This window comes from Narcine bancroftii, chromosome 3 (assembly GCF_036971445.1).
Source record: "Narcine bancroftii isolate sNarBan1 chromosome 3, sNarBan1.hap1, whole genome shotgun sequence".
Lineage (NCBI taxonomy): Eukaryota > Metazoa > Chordata > Chondrichthyes > Torpediniformes > Narcinidae > Narcine > Narcine bancroftii.
In genome coordinates this window covers 269,696,843-269,715,923 of record NC_091471.1, presented here as the reverse complement: position 1 = coordinate 269,715,923, position 19,081 = coordinate 269,696,843, and the positions used below count along the sequence as shown (strand labels likewise).

The window sequence follows — 19,081 nt, the reverse complement described above, 5'->3', positions numbered from 1 at the left end:
AGCATTCTATACTGAGCTACTATAGACATCCGTGTACATGTTGTGGAATTGCTGTTCACGTTGTCAAAATGATGTATATGCAGGGAAGTCAATGGAGTCTAGTGCAAGATTGACACCTCCAGACTTGCATGCTGGGCGATATACATTGTTTCTGTCACATGGACAGGATGTGACATCATCAGTGATGTCATCAGCTCAGATAAAATCCTGTATAAGATGCAGGTCAATTTCCAGCATTTTCCACAGCATGTCCACTATTTTGGGAGCCGGTTCGGTAGCTGGTAAATGGGTCGTCTCATGACCCCCTCCCCAACCCCCAGAACTGGCAATCCTGCTGCAGACCCCCAAAGTCTGTATATTTTTTGTTTGGGCGCCCTTCCTCTCCGTCGAGGTCCCTGAACCACAACTGGTCTGTCCAGATGAACAGGTTCCTCTTTACCTCTGATGTCCAAAAAACCATTACGTCTTAGTACCCTGAAGGGACCCTCATACGGACGCTGGAATGGTGTTCGGTGTGCTCCTTTCTATTTGAAAATGTACTTTCAGTCCTGCAAGATCTGGGGTAGATAGGACCTTGCCTGACTGTGTTGAGATGTTGACATAGGCGCTAAAGAACTGAGCTTCTCGTGGAGCTTGCTTTGGACCACTGCAGGCATCTCCTCCTGTCCTCGTGAGTCTGATACAAATTCTCCTGGAACGATCAGGGCACACTGTAGACCAGCTTTGCCGATGAGGCACCAAAATCGTCCAGTAAATGTTGGAAAGTCTATGCGGCATTCCTGAGTCCAAAAGGCATCCTTCTGAATTCAACAAGGCCAAAGGGTGTAATAATAGCTGTGTTTGAAATGTCATCCAAATTCTTCTTTGGCCAGACATAGTTTATCTGGAAGGAGCCTGAAAGTTCAGGCATGCAGCAGTGGCCTTTTGGTTGCTGTATGTTGTTTCGGTATCGCCAAGGTGAAATGCGGAGTAATTCAACAACCTGCTGAATTCATTCTCCGAAAGAGTAACAGAGTCTCAATGCAGGGCTGGCAGGTTGGCCTCATCTAGGGTGAAGGACTGGAAAGTGTGGGCATGAACAAGCCTTCATCCCTCTAGATCATGTGCTGAGAAAAATCTGCTCCCAGTAGCAGCTGTGTGATCATGGCCAATGTGAACGTCCACGTGTACTTAGTATCGGTAAACTGAAGCAGGATCCTACACATGCCAAATGTCTGGATAGTACTGCAGTTCATGGTTTTCAATAATGGCCTAGGTTTTCTGTTATGTGTATCACACCCTGAAGGGAGAAGCATGCTGATCTCAGGCCTTGTATCCATCAAAAAAACACCAGCTGGAATGTCTATCCCAGACATACAAAAAGCCTGTCTCAATGGCCAGCCACTGCAGCAATTAACAACGGCTGACCCCATTGCTTTCCATGAAATGCACAGGAGGTTGGCAGTGGTGAATTTCTGCACCCCATCATTGATGGTAGAAACACCAATGGATGCCATCTTCATTCCGTTGTCTCCTGGCCAATTGGCGGTCTTACAACGAATTTGATTGATTCTGGTGCCAGTCTAATACTGGAGTTGCATGGTCCTGCTGCTGTGAGTGGGATTTGGTGACCCAAGCTTTCTTGCTTAGCCTGCCATAAAATGCCAGCACTGGCCGAGACTCTCCAGGTGTCACTGAAATCCTCCTTGGCCAGCAGCATGTGGAAACTGCTCGAAGAAAGCCTATTTGAATGTGAGGCAAGGCCTACGCCCTTCCGTTAGTGTCAGCATTTCATTCATGAGTGTAAAAAGGGTCCCGTCTCCCAAGCCATCCAAGTGAAGTAAATGGGCCCCTTGCTTACATCATGACTGCTGTATACTTGCCTCCTCTGGAGGATGCTGCAAAAAAAAATCGTGAACTCGGCATGCTGTCTCTTGATCCAGGGCACTTGCTGCATAGTAGTACTGCATGCAATCAGTACTTATCTGACCCAACTGGAATTGGCCTTCAGATTGGCCAAACCATACAGGTGGTTGTGAAGTCCAAAATGTTGGCAGTTGCAGAGCCAAGGCATGCATCGAAGAAAAATTTTCCATGTTGGGGTCCAAATATCGTTTGGACTGTCGGGGCCACCAATGTAGCAGAGTATTCTATAATGAGCTACTATTGACGTCGGTGTACATGTTTTTTTTTTTTCTTTGTATGCTCTGATATATATTTTTTTAAAATTTTTTATTTTTCACACCATAAATCACATTAGCCATGATATACACTTTTTCTTTTTCACACATATACAGTGACTTTTTCTCCCCCCCCGACGTCGGTGTACATGTTATGGAATCACTCTACACATTGTCGAGATGTATAAGTGGGGAAGTTGCTACAGTCTTTTTATCTAATAAAAATGAAAAAAATCATCCATGAACTCAAGTGTATAAGATACTCCACTTCCGCAGTTATTTGTAAAGATGCAGCAGTTCAGATTTTCCAATGCTGCAACAGTCAGAAGGTTCAGGATTCCTGTAATTTAGTGAACATAAATTCTAAACTTCTGATGTCCTGTCTGCTGTTACTTTGACTGCACTATGACCCCTGGAATCAGTTGTGGTGAACCAACTTCCTGCCGTTTTCCTACCCAGATGCTGGAAGCTATTGCACAAGACATTAAACTGGAGCAAGGTCACTGGTTGCTAAGAAGATACAAGATAAAAAAAAGGTACAGAAGAGAAACGCAAAAGCTGAAAAATCCTGGAATCTGGAGCAAGAATTCCTGGAATTCAGTGCGTCAGAGAGCATCCATGGGTAATATTGGTCAGTAAACGTTTTGGTTTGGAACCCTTTATCAAGAAAATGTACCCTGCTTAATAAAGTTAACCCAAATCCATTCATATGCTTGGTTATTTCAATCTTTACAAGTACTATAAGTAATAGTTATGCGAAAAAGCCTCTCGACTCTCTTCGAGAGTCAGTAGGCCAGGCTATTGGTGCTGCCTGACCCACAAGGCCAGGCCATTGGTGCTGCCTGACCCACAAGGCCAGGCCATTGGTGCTGCCTGACCCACAAGGCCAGGCCATTGGTGCTGCCTGACCCACAAGGCCAGGCCATTGGTGCTGCCTGACCCACAAGGCCAGGCCATTGGTGCTGCCTGACCCACAAGGCCAGGCCATTGGTGCTGCCTGACCCACAAGGCCAGGCCATTGGTGCTGCCTGACCCACTAGGCCAGGCCATTGGTGCTGCCTGACCCACTAGGCCAGGCCATTGGTGCTGCCTGACCCACTAGGCCAGGCCATTGGTGCTGCCTGACCCACTAGGCCAGGCCATTGGTGCTGCCTGACCCACTAGGCCAGGCCATTGGTGCTGCCTGACCCACTAGGCCAGGCCATTGGTGCTGCCTGACCCACTAGGCCAGGCCATTGGTGCTGCCTGACCCACTAGGCCAGGCCATTGACGCTGCCTGACCCACTAGGCCAGGCCATTGACGCTGCCTGACCCACTAGGCCAGGCCATTGACGCTGCCTGACCCACTAGGCCAGGCCATTGACGCTGCCTGACCCACTAGGCCATGCCATTGACGCTGCCTGACCCACTAGGCCAGGCCATTGACGCTGCCTGACCCACTAGGCCAGGCCATTGACGCTGCCTGACCCACTAGGCCAGGCCATTGACGCTGCCTGACCCACTAGGCCAGGCCATTGACGCTGCCTGACCCACTAGGCCAGGCCATTGACGCTGCCTGACCCACTAGGCCAGGCCATTGACGCTGCCTGACCCACTAGGCCAGGCCATTGACGCTGCCTGACCCACTAGGCCAGGCCATTGGTGCTGCCTGACCCACTAGGCCAGGCCATTGGTGCTGCCTGACCCACTAGGCCAGGCCATTGGTGCTGCCTGACCCACTAGGCCAGGCCATTGGTGCTGCCTGACCCACTAGGCCAGGCCATTGGTGCTGCCTGACCCACTAGGCCAGGCCATTGGTGCTGCCTGACCCACTAGGCCAGGCCATTGGTGCTGCCTGACCCACTAGGCCAGGCCATTGGTGCTGCCTGACCCACTAGGCCAGGCCATTGACGCTGCCTGACCCACTAGGCCAGGCCATTGACGCTGCCTGACCCACTAGGCCAGGCCATTGACGCTGCCTGACCCACTAGGCCAGGCCATTGACGCTGCCTGACCCACTAGGCCAGGCCATTGACGCTGCCTGACCCACTAGGCCAGGCCATTGATGCTGCCTGACCCACTGAGTTCCTCTTATTAAATACTCCGATTAGTGTCAAGGCACCTCCATAGTTTTTCAGTTCTAACTAGAGTACATGTAATACTCCAGAACATCCTTTCCCTCCAACATTCACCCCCTGCTACATCTTCGGTATCCAATCCCTTTGGACTGGTGCATTCGGTGAGCCCCGTCTAAAGCCATCCTCCAGAGACCCAACCTTCCAGGTGAAGCAGGGCATCAGTCCATTGCAGCATGTTCATGATGTATCCTCCTCTATCTTGGAGAGAGTGAATGCAGTTTGGGTAATTGCTTCGTTGAGCATCTGGGCCCAATTCAAAGGTGATCCTGAGCATCCTGATGCATGCCACTTCAATTCCCACTCCCATTCAGATCTGTGTCTGCTGTTCCATCCGCCAAAGCCAAAGTGAGGCATGATACAGACTGGAGAGACAACATCTCATGTTCCACCTCAGTACTTTACAACATTGGGAATGAACAGTGAAAATTTCAATGTGGATTTATACGGCTTCCCATTATTCTCCGTTTTTCCACTTTATTGCATTTCTCAGATTTTAAAAATTCAGACATCCCCCGAGCCCGTGCCACCCAATTGACCAACAACCCCTGATACGTTTTGAACGGTGGGAGGACACCAGAGCACCCAGAGGAAAACTACACAAACATGGAGAGAACGTACAAACTCCTTACAGACTTCCTAATGGTTAATACTCTTGCTCCATGCCATCTGATCAGTCTTAACCAATCTCCATATAGTCTCTTGTCTGTAATCTCACCATTTCCCCCAAATGTTTTGGAAACCTTCCACTTTTCACCCAGTTCAGAGGAAAAGGTCCTGCCCAAAAAAGGTGACCTGCTTTCTTTTTTCCATAAATGCCACTTGACTGCTTTATTTCATCGTTTTCTGTCATTTCAGACGCCATCAATAATAATATATTGTTTATCATCATCTCAGAGAGTGTCTAATTCTGAGGATGAGTTTAATAGTAGCACAAGCCTCAAATAACCTTGCTCTCACAGATGTTACATTACTCTCTGGCTATGGCCTGAAAACTAGGAAACTCCTGGCCTAATTGACAAACTCCAGCTGTCTCTCCAACTCAGCAATCCGAAATAGGAGGATATATGAAGCAAGCCAAGGGTTTTCTTTGAGCTAGCACACTGCAGGGCACCCTTGCTTCACTAACCTGCTCTTTACAGTCAACAGAAACCAATTCAAGGGAGATTTTGGTCCTGTTGGATAGTTTGATTCAACCCACTGATTTATACAGAGCGTCTTCCAAGTTGGGCATCAAATTGGAGAAACAACACCTCATTCCTATGGGCACCCTCCAACCGAATGGCATAAACAGATTTTTCCAGTTTTTGTTAAACCCCCCTCCCCCCGAATCTTCATCCCCATTTCCTTTCCTCTAATTCTCTCTTCCTTTTCCCCCACTGTCTCCTTTCAGAGCCAAAAATCAATTCTCATCATTCCTCGTATCCAATTAACCCCTTTTGTTTGTTGATCTGGACTCCTCCCCCTCCCATTCTTCCCCCTTTCTCTCCCCAGTCTCTATTCAGACACCAGCCTGCTTTTTGCTTATACCTTAGACCTGAAGTCTCATTAATACATCTTTATCTCCTATGAAAGCTGTAAGACCGGCTGAGTTCCTTCATGTTTTTAGATGTTGAAAAAAAAATTCAAAACTTTGCAGAGAAGCATTAAATCAGTGCCAACTCAATGCTCCTCCAAATTCTTGTTGGCTGGCACAGTAACATTGGTCTGTGCTCTTCCCGCTGCCCTTTCTTTCCTTCTCCCCAGCGTTTTAATTTAGGCACTAGCTGTTTTGATTCATACAGAGGCTTAGGTTATGTTCCTTGACCTGCAATGGATGCTGCGAGACCTGCAGAGTTCCTCCAGCTTTTCTGTGTTTTTATTGGGTTCATTCAATATTCGTCTGAATTACACAAATGGTTCCTACCTTTCGCTATGAAGAGGCCCTTTCATATATTTCTCTTCAGCTTTCTTGATGCTCATTTGTTCAACCTCTGCAATTGCACAGATAATGGCCTACAACAAAAGAATCAGAAGGTTCTTTAGTTCTATGATGTAAGAACGGGGTGTGGTTAGAACAACACAGACACTGCAGAAATTGAGTCAAAAATCCAGATTACTGGAAATAGTAACCCAGCAATACAAGGTCATAGTGCATTTTGGCTCCTAATCCAACTTAAGTCAATGCACTCAGGAATAAAAATAGGTCATCAGTAATTGTGACATGCAATTGACGCCCTGAAACCCCAATCATTAATGTTCTTATGTCCTCATGGACAGTGATAGACAGTAAAAAAAAATATTGGAATCTCACTGCTCCTTTGACATTTAGAATCAAGTGTGGAAGCCTAGGCTAGGCAATGTGCAGAATTCCAAGCATAGTCTGCGCAAGATCACTTTGATTTTATGAAAACAAGACCAAACAGTGAATTATATTTCAAGTATTATGCAAAACAAGTGTGGAAATACATTTAACTTTATTTATGTTTATATACAATGGACAGGTGATAGCTGTCCGTCATTTAACAGCAACATCCTCTTTGAAGTTGTGGTACACTTTGTGATGATGAGTACACATTTTTAAATATTTTAACGCTAACTAGTAATAATGCAAAATGCAAAGACAAAATTACATTCAACTTTATTGTCATTGTGCTTTTCTTTCTTTCTTTCTTTGGCTTGGCTTCGCGGACGAAGATTTATCGAGGGGTAATGTCCACGTCAGCTGCAGGCTCGTTGGTGGCTGACAAGTCCGATGCGGGACAGGCAGACACGGTTGCAGGGGAAAATTGGTGGGTTGGGGTTGGGGTTTTTCCTCCTTTGTCTTTTGTCAGTGAGGTGGGCTCTGCAGTCTTCTTCCAAGGAGGTTGCTGCCCGCCGAACTGTGAGGCGCCAAGATGCACGGTTGGAGGCGAGATCAGCCCACTGGCGGGGGTCAATGGGGCAGGCACCAAGAGATTTCTTTAGGCAGTCCTTGTACCTCTTCTTTGGTGCACCCCTGTCTCGGTGGCCAGTGGAGAGCTCACCATATAACATTGTGCCATATAACCATTTACGGAGCGGAAACAGGCCATGTTGGCCTTTCGAGTCCGCTCCGGTTCACTGATTTTGTGTGCCCTATAACATACATCATTGTGCTAAACACAATACAAAGCCCATGAGATGCTAATTGTATTTTATTTGCTTGTTGAATCCAATTTTGTCTTTGTATTTTGCATTATTACTAGTTAGCTTTAAAATATGGAAATGCAATGCAAACCATTGTTTTTTTTTTGGAAAGAGTAAAGAAGTGACAGCTTAGTTATTTCAAGGTTTATGGACAAAACATTAGTGTGAGAAGTTCAGTAATTTAAACCACCCCTCCCCCCCCAACCTTTGCAACTCTCATGTAATTGGCAATTCTGTTCCCCAAGGATGCTGCAGAGCTGAACTGCCTGCAGTTTGTAAAATAATTTTATTTTTGCTTCCTGGTTCAAGCTGATTTCCTATCAACACTTTCCTCTCAAGATCCACTACCAGAATAATATACGAATGGATTTTAGGGTGAAACAAAAATCTGCAGATGGTCTGATTGCAGTTTAAACACACAGAAATGCCAGTCTCATAGTGTCCATAGGAGGTAAAGATATATTATTGACGTTTGAGGCCTGAGCCCTTCCTCGAGGAATAAGCAAAGAACAGGAAGACAAGAATAAAGAGACTGAAGACTGGCCAATGGAGGAGTCCAGACCAATGAAAGGTGTTAATTGGATGTTAAGAGGAAAGATGAGAATTGATTTTGGCTTTGTGAATGGAGACAGAGGGTAAAGAGAAACAGAGCTGGGGGAAGGGCAACAGGGAGATGAAGAAGGGGTGCGAGGGAGTGGTTTAATCAGAAAATAGAGAACTCGATGTTGATGTCATCTGGTTGGAGGGTGCCCAGACAGAAGAGGTGTTGCTCCTCCAATTTGTAGGTGGTCTTAGTCTAGCAGTGCATGAGACCAGGGACAGACATTTCAGCAAGAGAAGGGAATGAGGAATTGAAATGGGTGGCCACTTGGAGATCCACATTATTACAGCAGAGCCGAAGTGCTCAGCAATCTACCACTCTGTGTCCAATTTCTCCGACATTGAGGATACCTTCAGATGACCTTTACAGATTCACAAGTGAAATGTGCTTCACTTGGATGGACCATTTGGGGCCCTGAACAGTGGTGAGGGAGGACGTGTGGGTGTAAGTGAAGCATATCCTGCAGTCACAGGGGTGGGTGCCAAGGGGATGATTGGTGGGGAGGGAAGAGTGGACAAGGAAGTCATGGAGGGAGGAGCCCCTGCAGAAGGCTGAGAGGGGAGGTTGGGAATACATGTCTCGTTGTTGAGAGTGAGGGGGTGGGGGGGTGAGGGCAACAGGAATATGGTGGTGGTGGGTTTAAATGGAAACCACAGAAGTTGTTATTAATGCCATCCAGTTGGAAGGTACCCTAATGAAAGAGTAGAAGCTATTCCTCCAATTTGGGGGTGGTCTTTGTATATTTCCCAGATGGAAATGGAGCAAACAGTTTTTAAAGCAATTCTCCCTTCTCAATATTCAAATATCATAAAATTAAATGCAATCTATAAATTAAGCCATGAATATACAACCAAGCAGTAACACACTTGGCCCCTCAAGCTTACTCAACCATTTAATAATTTCAACTTGACATTCCTGTCTATCTGCAGTGACCTTTCACCCCTGCAAGTATCTTTCTACATCTTCAAAACATTCAAAGGCCTCTGCTTTCACTATTCATTTGAAGGTGTTCCAAAGGCACTCCATCTGAACGATAAAAGTTCACGTCAACTGACTGAAATGCTTTTCGTCACTCATTGAGCTTTGTTAATTAAGATTTTTTTAAAAATTAAAATAAATGCTTTAGTATTTCTCTCAGCTCAGATTATATCAACTCACTTTTTCTCCCAGAGGGGAAAGTACATGAAATTCACAGCCTGAGAATGTGATGGAAGGGTTTCAGTGCATGTTTGAGCATGTGAATCACTGGCTGGCCTAGTGCTGGGAAATGGATTAATAGATAGGTAGTCCATATGTGCTCCTGGTTGGTATTAAACTGTGGGCTGAATTACCCATTTCCATGCTGTTTGACTGCATTCATCTACACACCAAAATTCCCCCCATCTGTAATGATTACATCCAGCCTTTACTGGTACACTTTAGCCAGAGCAGCACAATAAAATCTTTCTGAGAAAATGTAGATTTAAAAAAAGTTTAAGAAGTGATTAGAGAACAAAACTAGATTTCATTGCCCCATCCCAATCAATAGCAACAGCTTCTACTCTGTCATTGCAATCACAAACAATCTGTTTATTTCTATTTATTTTTGCTCCACTTCTAATCAATTTCTGAATTGAAAAGTTCAATTTCAGCACACAACGTTTAGGGAGAGAATTTCAGATCCTCCATTACTTTGTGAAAAAGTTCTTCCTGCAAAGCAATTTCAAAGTGTACATCTTGCTACAAATCCCATCCCTCCATCAGAAATAATTTTTCGATATCAACCTTGTAAAATTTTTGCTTTACTGGTTAGATGCCCAACCTTTTTAATTTGAGAAAATACAAGCTTATGCCATAATTAACTTGAAGCTAATTTTTAAGCTCTGGTTAATAAAGCAGAACCTGCAAATCATTTTCCCTTTTCTATACTTCAATACTTCTATACTTCAATCTTATTTCAATCCAGACAATGGAATTCATCAATAATACTTAAACAAATGATTCATATTTTTCCAATTAGAACTCACTTCTGGCAAGAGGACATCCAAGATAAACCTACACCTCTCGTAGTCTACCAATCGCTTTTTCCTCGCGCTCATTTCATAGACACTTTTTAAGTAGGTGATCACTTTGTCCACCTGCCAGTCATCTTCAAGGTAGGTGTCAATTACATTTGAGTTGCGGGTGCAGGTTTTGAACTCCTCAAGCCACCTGGAATGCTTTTGTCCCTTAATTACAGCTTGAAGATGCTTCTCCACGCCCCTGGCCTTGACAATGAATTGCACAAGTTTTTCATTTGCTCGATCTCTGGCAGCTTTTTTTCTATCAGGGAGAAGTTTCTTACAAGGCTGGTGTTTGATTGACGAGGTGTCAAACTCTGAATCAGAATGATCTTCTACCCGACTTGCAATTGAACTGTATGGGAACATCATTAACAAAGGATCTTGTCCAAATGATTTTCGCATGGGGATACCTGTGAAATACCAAAAGAATTGAGCTTGGATAATTATATTCAAAGATATTGCTATAATCAATGACATTATTTTAATTTAATTGTTCCTGAAAAGCAAAATATTCTTTATTCACTTTCAAATTCAGAAAGTTGATGGGGCAAGGGCATTATTTAATCGTGCAATTTTACATGTATCGATTGGCAAATAGTAATATTTGGTAATTATAATGATCTTCCAGTTTTGTCTTCTTTTCATTCAGAACAAAGGCTCTCCATAAGATACATTTCCCACATGCAAAACAATAATTTGTAATTGGATTCGGCCTTGGAAGTAATTGCACTGCCAAAGAACTATGTCAGATAACAGACAGTGAATTTTTTCAGACGAAGTTTTTGGATCCAGTAGTCTTCTGCTAAAACCACAGGAACCCTGCTATCTAGATTAAACTTGGTTCGTTCTGGTCTTGTTTACATCAGAGGTGGTGATCTTAATTCCAAGCCAAATAAAATGTATCATACTACAAAGTCGAGGCAAAAAATATACAAGTACAAATGTTCTTCCATTAATTATATTAATTAAAAACTAATTAATATGAAGTGATCTTCTATTCTCACTGTAGAATATGATGAAACTCCAAAACACTTAAATCGAAGGATTAAACCAAAATAAAACAAATTAAAAATACTCACTGAGCTCAGCTGCACAATACTCAACAAAGGAACCAGTGAAGGACCCACACCCTGCCAAGACATTTCAATACAATATTTAAATAAGTGAGATTTAAATATTAACCAAGTTGCTTCAAATGAGTAAATTACATCACAAATGTTTTCACCGATTTCCTCTTTGATGATTCTGCAGGGGACTGCCAAGGACAAGAGTGTTGTGAACACAATTAAGATTCTTCTACTCATTAACCTCACTGCAGTGGTAATCGTGTTCAGACTGAATTAATACCAATAAATATACCTCCATTATGAAAAATGCCAGAAAGCAAAAGCTACTAAAGTTCAACTGGCATTGGTCAGGGCCATGACCATAAGCCACAAAAAAAGTGTTTTACTGAAGGTGAAGAGGGTGAGTAAATTTTAAGTTATTGGGAATCACTATCTCGGAGGATCTCAACTGGAGATAATGGTATCGTGAAGAAAGCACATCAGCGCCTCTACTTCCTCAGGAGTTTGCAGAGGTTTGGTAATAACATCGGAAACCTTGGCAAATTTCTACAAATGTGGGTGGAAAATGTGCTGACTGGCTGCATCACAGTTTGGAATGGGGATATCAATACTCCCGAGCTTAAAGCCCTGCAAAAATGTATTGGACACAACCCAGGACACCACAGGCAAACCTTTTCCCACCATCAAGAACATACACAGGGAACGCTGTTGTTGGAGAGCAGCAAAAGGATCCACCCCACACATGGTCTGTTCTCACTGTTGCCATCAGGAAAGAGGTCTCGGTACCACAAGACTCGTACCACCAGGTTCAGGAACAGCTGCTCCCCCTCCTCAACAACAGACTCAAGGATATATCTAAGGACTCTTGTTGCAGTTTTTTTTTCTCTCCTCTCTGTATTGTACAATTGTTTACATTTGTTTGTTTGTTTCCATGTGTACAGCTTTTTTTTGCACTACCAATAAGTGGTAACAAGGTACAATTGGAGTCAATTGTATTACTACTCATTTCAAATTTTACCTTTTAAATTTGAACTTATTAAAATTGTAGCACAAGATTTTAAAGCTCAATTTTCTGGAAATATGCTCAACTCATTGAAGGAAAATAAAACTTGCAAAGTCTTTTTTTCCCCAAAACCATTCAACTTACCCCTTCTAATTCGATAGTCATCAATTAGAGCCACACACCAATCAATTGAATTCTTGTAAATATGCCTTGCTGCATCCTGCAAGAAGATTGTCAGAAATGGTCAAATATTAAAAGCTAATGAGACTTTGGAAGGAAATCATAGCGGAGGCTGTTTTTTTAATAATGCAATGGCAGTTAATAATCAAGCCTAAATATTTCTGTTAAGTGCAAGGGTTGTGAGCATTCCCAAACACAAGCATTTCTGGAAACTGATGAATTGAGCTCATGTTATATTGTCAAACCCATATTTTGCTCTAATTTTGGTTCTGCACACTACATTTCCTATTAAATATTGCAACAGATTATTCTTTGTTCATTAAATTATGATAATGCAATCCATGTTTTGCTCAAAACCAATTCAACCAACTTCCCATCTACCTCCAAAACACCAAAAAAACGTGATTTTGAATAGACATTGCAACATCTCACATCTAGGCAACAAAACACATTTTTGTGTCTCAAGGAGACTTGAGAATCATAAGGACTCCTTGTCCCTCCAATCACAACCACAGTAGCAGCTGAATTATTTCTTCATCCCTGGCCATTTTCTCTTTTTTTCAATTTTTTAAAAATTGGTTTTTAAGAAAATATTATTATCAAAAACAGAGATACACATGATATAAAGTTCAGGTAAAAGTAAATTAAAATCACAGATAGTAAACAGCAGTAAACAAGGTAGATATGACCATTTTCTAAAACCAACAGGGTGCAGTGGTGCTGGAACTTCGGTCCAGTAGCTCATGTGGCGGCTCCAGCACCTTCTTTTCAGTTTTTGGTGAGCTCTGGCACCAAAGAAATTACCTCTGCACCCCTGAAAAGCAGCAAACATTATAATTTTAACAGTTAAAAGGTTCCCACTTGAACCTATTTCTGATCGACTCTATGACGAGATTTGCAATTTTTAGCATGGTTGTTCAACTGAATAAGAGTTTAAAAAAAATCAAATCCTGACTACTTCCCACCAGACCCTCCTCACATTAGGACATGGAACCAAATATTAATTGATACACAAATTATCGGAGAATACACCACTCAAGCACAAGGTTATACTTGAAAGGTACTTAATTCACCTCCATGAGACTTTGGAAGGAAATCATAGCGGAGGCGGTTTTCTTAATAGTGCAATGGCAGTTAATAATCAAGTCCAAATATTTCTGTTAAATGCAAGGGTTGTGAGCATTCCCAAACACAAGCATTTCTGGAAACTGATGAATTGAGCTCATGTTACATTGTAAATCCCATATTTTGCTCTTAATTTTGGTCAAATTCTGAGGGTCAAAGTCCTTTTTAGTTTTTCAAAATTTATACGTACAACACAGTAACAGGCTATTTCGTCCCACAAGTCCCTGCCACCCAATTAACTTGCAACCCTGGTACATTTCGAACTGTGGGAGGAAACTGGAGCCCTTGGGGAAACCCATGCAGATACAGGGAGAACATACAAACTCCTTACAGAAATCATGGGATTCGAACACCAGTCCCAATTGCTGGCACTGTAAAGGCATTTGCGCTGTTCTGCCAACCGTGCTGCCCCTGTAGATTTAACTGACAGTTTTAACTCAAACAAAATGAAAACAAGTTCTGGAAGCACTTACTGTAAATTGATGCCGATCCTCACAATCAAATGGTTTTAGAGTTCTTATGGACACACAAAAGCTGTAGTATTCAAGAAAAAAAAAACCTGGCATCATTCATTGCATTTTAAAAACAAAAAACCTGCTGAAAGACTTCAACCATCAAGCATGACTTTTTAACAAAGCAATCTTGGACCAAGACACAACCATTTTAGATAATGGGACCTCTAAATACGAGACTATTGATACCTGTCAATTAGGTCAGAGTTCAGTGGTACGTTTTAGTTCAATGCAGAATGCCATCAGAGGAAGCTAATATTGACAAAAACATGCCAGCATTACATTAAACAGAGAATAACAGATATTTCAACGTAACAGAATTCTAAATAGCCCTCTTTCATACAATGCATTTATTTTATTTGATCTGAAGTGTTGTGCCTTCCCTACCCACATCTCTCATGCTGATAATTTTGAATATTTCCTTTCATCCTTTTCTTTTGTATACCAATAATACTTGTTATCAGTGCACCATCTTTCCTATCTTTAGACATATTATACAACAATATTGCTCTCTATCAGATTATGATAGATGCTGCTCTATTTCTACAGTTTACAAACAAAAGCCAAGCACTGACAGCTTCTTTATAATTCAGATTCAACTTCAACAAGCTATAACTGCTACTAGTAAAAACATAATGGAGAAATTCAGATGGTTAAACAGTATACTTTATGTAGCAAAAAGGTCATTAATTCCTCAGATAAAAGGGTTAACATGCAAGAAAGGTTGTGCCTTGTGATAGTACAGAATCTATCACCAATGTGTATATGTACAGATGGTAGCATAGGATGACTGTGATTGGCTGAGAGTGTTGCCACACCTACTGGCAGGTCTTAAAGGATTGCTCCTCATCGGACCAGGTCATTCTGGATTGGTTGACCTACTTGTGATATGCTCCAGTCTTTTAGTTAATAAAAGCCTTGGTTTGGATCAACAAGTCTTTGGTTCTTTCGGCGCGCACTACATGCCTATTGTAAGGGAACTATTGAAACGCAATGTTCAGAGGGGGCTGACATGTTAGATGTTGAGCAAATGCTTCCCCAGGTAGATTATCTGGAACTAGGAGGGATAATTTCAAGACAAGAGCAGCCCATCATAGGTACGAGAAGCAAATTTTCCTGAGGGTCATGAATCTTTGGAATTCTCTAGCTGAGAGACCTTTGGAAGCAAAGTCATGAATCATTCATGTTAAAGATTGACCACTAAACTACAAGGAGATCAAGAGTACTGGGAGAGTGCAGGAATGTGGTGTGCAAGGTCGAGATTAGATTATTAAATGGAAGAACAAGTTCGAGGAGCTGATTATTGCAATCTTGTTTATAATAATCTTATGTACATTGTCCTTTGCCAATGTAATAACCCCAAATCTAAATACTTGAAGTTTGAGAAAATGGAACAGAGAAAGAGGACTAGATACCAAGTACAATAGCAAAGTCATGCAATTAAAAAAAAAATCAACTTAGACATACAGTGCGGTAACAGGCCCATCTGTCCCATGAGCCTGAGCCACCCAAGTACTCAATTGGGCCTAACAAGCCCGTTACATTTTGAAGGATGAGAGAAACTGGAGTGCCTGGGGAAACCCAGCAGACAAGTGAAGAACATACAAACTCCTTACACACAGCAATGGACTTGAACCGGGACCACTGGCACTGTCATTGCGTTGCGTTGACCACAACACTACAGTGCCACTCAAAAATACTTCAAGACTATTTTAAAATAATACCGTTCCAAATGTAACAATGGTTCTTGAATGACAAATGTTGATATTCACTTACCCTTTTTTATTCCTTTCTGAATTGATAATATTTTCATCTATGAACAAAATACTGGCCTTTTTGATCCTGGGCTTAACACTTCTTACCTGTTGAAAGCAAAGTTGCATACATCAAATAGACAAATCCAAACTTTACTGGCCATGTTAAAGGACACGTCTCGGGTTCATCTCTTTCTTGGCACATAAGTGTCATCAAGAGAGGCTACAAAAACCTGTGACATTTTTGATGCCATTATTTGGAGAGTCAGCGTGGCTTTGTGTATGGTGGGTCATGTTTTACACATCTTGTAGAGCTTTTCAAGGAAGTTACCTAGTTGAAGGAAAGGCTGTGGATGTTGTCTACATGGACTTAAGAAAGGCCCTCGACAAGGTCAAGACACCAGGTATCCATAGAGTGGTTGTAAACCGGATTCAAAATTGGCTGAATGGGAGAAAACAGTGGTAGTGGATGGTCACTTCTCAGACTGGAGGCCTGTGACGAGTGGTGCACCTCAGGGATCTGCGTTGGGACCATTGTTGTGGTCTATATCAATGATCTGGATGGTAACCTGGTAAATTGAATCAGCAAATTTGCTGATGACACAAAGATAGGAGGAGTAGTGGACAGTGAGGAAGATTTTCAAAGCTTGCAGAGATATCTGGATCAACTGCAAGATTGGGTCAGTAAATGGATGATGGAGTTGAATGCAGGCAAGTGTGATGTATTGCATTTTTGGAGAACAAATCAAGGAAGGACGTACACTGTAAATGATAGGGCACTGAGGATACAGGTACATTGTTCCCTGAAGGTGGCATCACAGATAGACAGGATTATAAAGAAAGCTTTTGGCATGTTAGCCTTTATAAATCAAAAGTATTGAATATAGGAATTGGGATGTTATGTTGACGTTATTTAAGACGTTGGTAAGGTGAAGTTTGGAATATTGTGTGCCTGGACGCCTAGCTACAGGAAGGATATCAATAAGATTGAAAGAGTGCAGAGATTTACTAAGATGTTGCCGGATCTTCAGGAGTTGAGTTAAAGGGAAAGATTAAACAGGTAAGGACTTTATTCCTTGGGGAGATTTGATAGAGGTTTATAAAATTATGAGGTAGTAAATGTGAATAGGCTCTTTCCACTGAGATTATGAGAGATAAATTCGAGAGGTTATAGCTTTAGGGTGAAAGAGGAAAGGTTTAGGGGGAACTTTTCAGAGTGGTGGGAGGGTGGAATGAGTCGTCACCTGATGTGCTGGGTGCAGACTCGATCTTAAGATTTAAGAATAAATTGGATAGATACATGGGAGAGGTCCGGAGGGTTATGGAATGGAAGCAAGTTATTGGGACTAGCTGAACAATGGTCAGCACAGACTAGAAGGGCCAAATGGCCTGTTTTCTGTACTGTAGCATTCTATGGTTCCAATTAGCTGACTTTAGGTTAAGTCTGATCTGGAACTCATTTATTATCACTCCACAAACCCTGAAAGAATCTCAATAGATCTGTTATGAAAATTATAAAAGGGCAGCATATAGACAGCAGATAGAGCTGCTGTCTCATGAGCTTTAATGACTTGGGTTCAGTTCTGATTACTAGCACTGCCTGTGTGGACTTTGCACCTTCTTCCCCAATACCATGCAGATTTCCACCGGGTGTAATTCTAATTTTTGTATTTATTTTCAAATTTCAAAACAAAAAGTAGAACTGAATCTTTTGGCTTTGAGCCTGATCTTCCATTCAATAATATCAGGCAAACCTTTATCTACTTTGCCTTCCAATACCTTTATACCTTCTTTTCTTTACCACCCAATTTCACCCTCTGAATTCCAAAGAGTCACAACACAGTCAAAATAATTACTCAAGCATAAAGCCCCCTTCCTGAGACTACAACTATTCTCAATGCCACCCCACTCCATGCACCTCCCCCCACCAGCAGACCACAGCACATTCCAGTATAGACTAGTTTTCACATAAATTTTTGATTTATGATGTCGGTAGAAGTACAGAAGAAATGAAAACTTGACTACTTCACAGGGAGGGGGCCCATAAATTTTGAGCATACTCCCAAGGGGACCAAAGCCAAAAAAAAAGGAGAATGGCTGCTGTAGTTCACAACTGGATAATCTTTATCAATCCCTCTCAGAATATTGGGTGTCATTAGAGACAGGTATAGTCCCTGAGGATTGGCGTATTGCACATGTAGTTCCTTTGTTTTAAAAGGGTGTGAGGAGCAAGCCTAGCAATTATTGGCCTGTAAGTGACGTCTTTGGTAGGTAAGTTAGTGGTACGTGTTCTTGGAAACAGTATATACAAGTATCTGGAGAGTCTGATCAGGAACACAACACAGATTTGTGTGTAGAAGGTCATGATGGACTAATATCGTTGAATCTTTTGAAGAGGTGATTAGGAATGTCGATGAGGGTAGAGCAGTGGATGTTGCCTATATGGACCAGTAAGGCCTTCGATAAATTTCCATATGGAAGGTTAGTTTATTAGGTATCAATTTTGAGATAGTCAAATGGATTCAACAGTGGCTGGAAGGGAGATACCAGAGAGTTGTAGTGGATAACTGTTTGTTAACCTGGAGGCTGGTGACAAGCGATGTGCCTCACGGATCTGTATTGGATCCTTTGTTTTTTGTCATATACATTAATGATCTTGATGATGGGGTGGTAAATTGGATTAGTAAATATGCAGATGATACAAAAATAGGTGGAACTGTGGCTAATTAAGGTTTTCAAAGATTGCAGAGGGATTTGGACGGCTTAGAAGAGTGGGCTGACAGATGGCAGATGGAGTTTAATGCTGAGAAGTGTGAAGTGCTTCATTTTGGTGGGAATAATCAAAACAGGACACACGTAGTAAATGGGAGGGGATTTGGGAATGTAGTGGAGCAAAGATCTAGGAATAATGGTGCATCATTCCCTGAAGGTAGAATCACATGTGGATAGGGTGGTGAAGGCGGCTTTTGGTAATGCTGGCCTTTATAAATCAAAGTGTAGAATACAGGATTTGGGAGGTGATATTGAGACTGTTCAAGGCATTGGTGAGGCCAAATTTAGAGTATTGTGTGCAGTTCTGGTCATCGAATTAGAGTTGATGTGGATAGACTTTTTCCATTGAGAGTCAAGGGTCAAAAGTTTAGAAGCAACAAGAGGGGGAACTTCTTTACTCAGAGTGGTGACTGTGTGGAATGAGCTTCGGGAGAAAGTGGTGGCAAGGTCAATTTTGTCATTTAAGGAAAAATTGGATAGGTATATGGATCAGAGGGGAATGGAGGGTTATGGGCAGGGTTCAGATAGGTGGGAGGGGAGGACTTAGTTTGGTGTGGACTAGAAGGGTCAAAATGCCCTGATTACGTGCTGCAATTGTTAAATAC

At 42.3% G+C, this 19,081-nt stretch overlaps 1 protein-coding gene and 1 long non-coding RNA gene across 7 annotated transcripts in view; one reads left to right on the top strand and one right to left on the bottom strand.

Annotated features, from left to right (window-relative positions):
• The window catches only part of LOC138758746 (PWWP domain-containing DNA repair factor 3A-like), a 53,508-nt gene that overhangs the window by 410 nt on the left and 34,017 nt on the right, over positions 1 to 19,081 (bottom strand). For all 6 annotated transcript variants that reach the window (XM_069928090.1, XM_069928088.1, XM_069928093.1 and 3 more), the window contains 6 exons: positions 15,727 to 15,812; positions 13,912 to 13,972; positions 12,278 to 12,353; positions 11,143 to 11,193; positions 10,028 to 10,473; positions 6,180 to 6,268 (listed from right to left, as the gene is read on the bottom strand). In XM_069928090.1, coding sequence (XP_069784191.1) covers positions 6,180 to 6,268; positions 10,028 to 10,473; positions 11,143 to 11,193; positions 12,278 to 12,353; positions 13,912 to 13,972; positions 15,727 to 15,812 — 809 coding nt within the window. The remainder of the gene's footprint in view (positions 1 to 6,179; positions 6,269 to 10,027; positions 10,474 to 11,142; positions 11,194 to 12,277; positions 12,354 to 13,911; positions 13,973 to 15,726; positions 15,813 to 19,081) is intronic.
• On the top strand, positions 195 to 2,863 carry LOC138758752 (uncharacterized). Its single transcript, XR_011354416.1, has 2 exons — positions 195 to 670; positions 2,619 to 2,863. It is a non-coding gene; the product is annotated as an uncharacterized lncRNA (long non-coding RNA).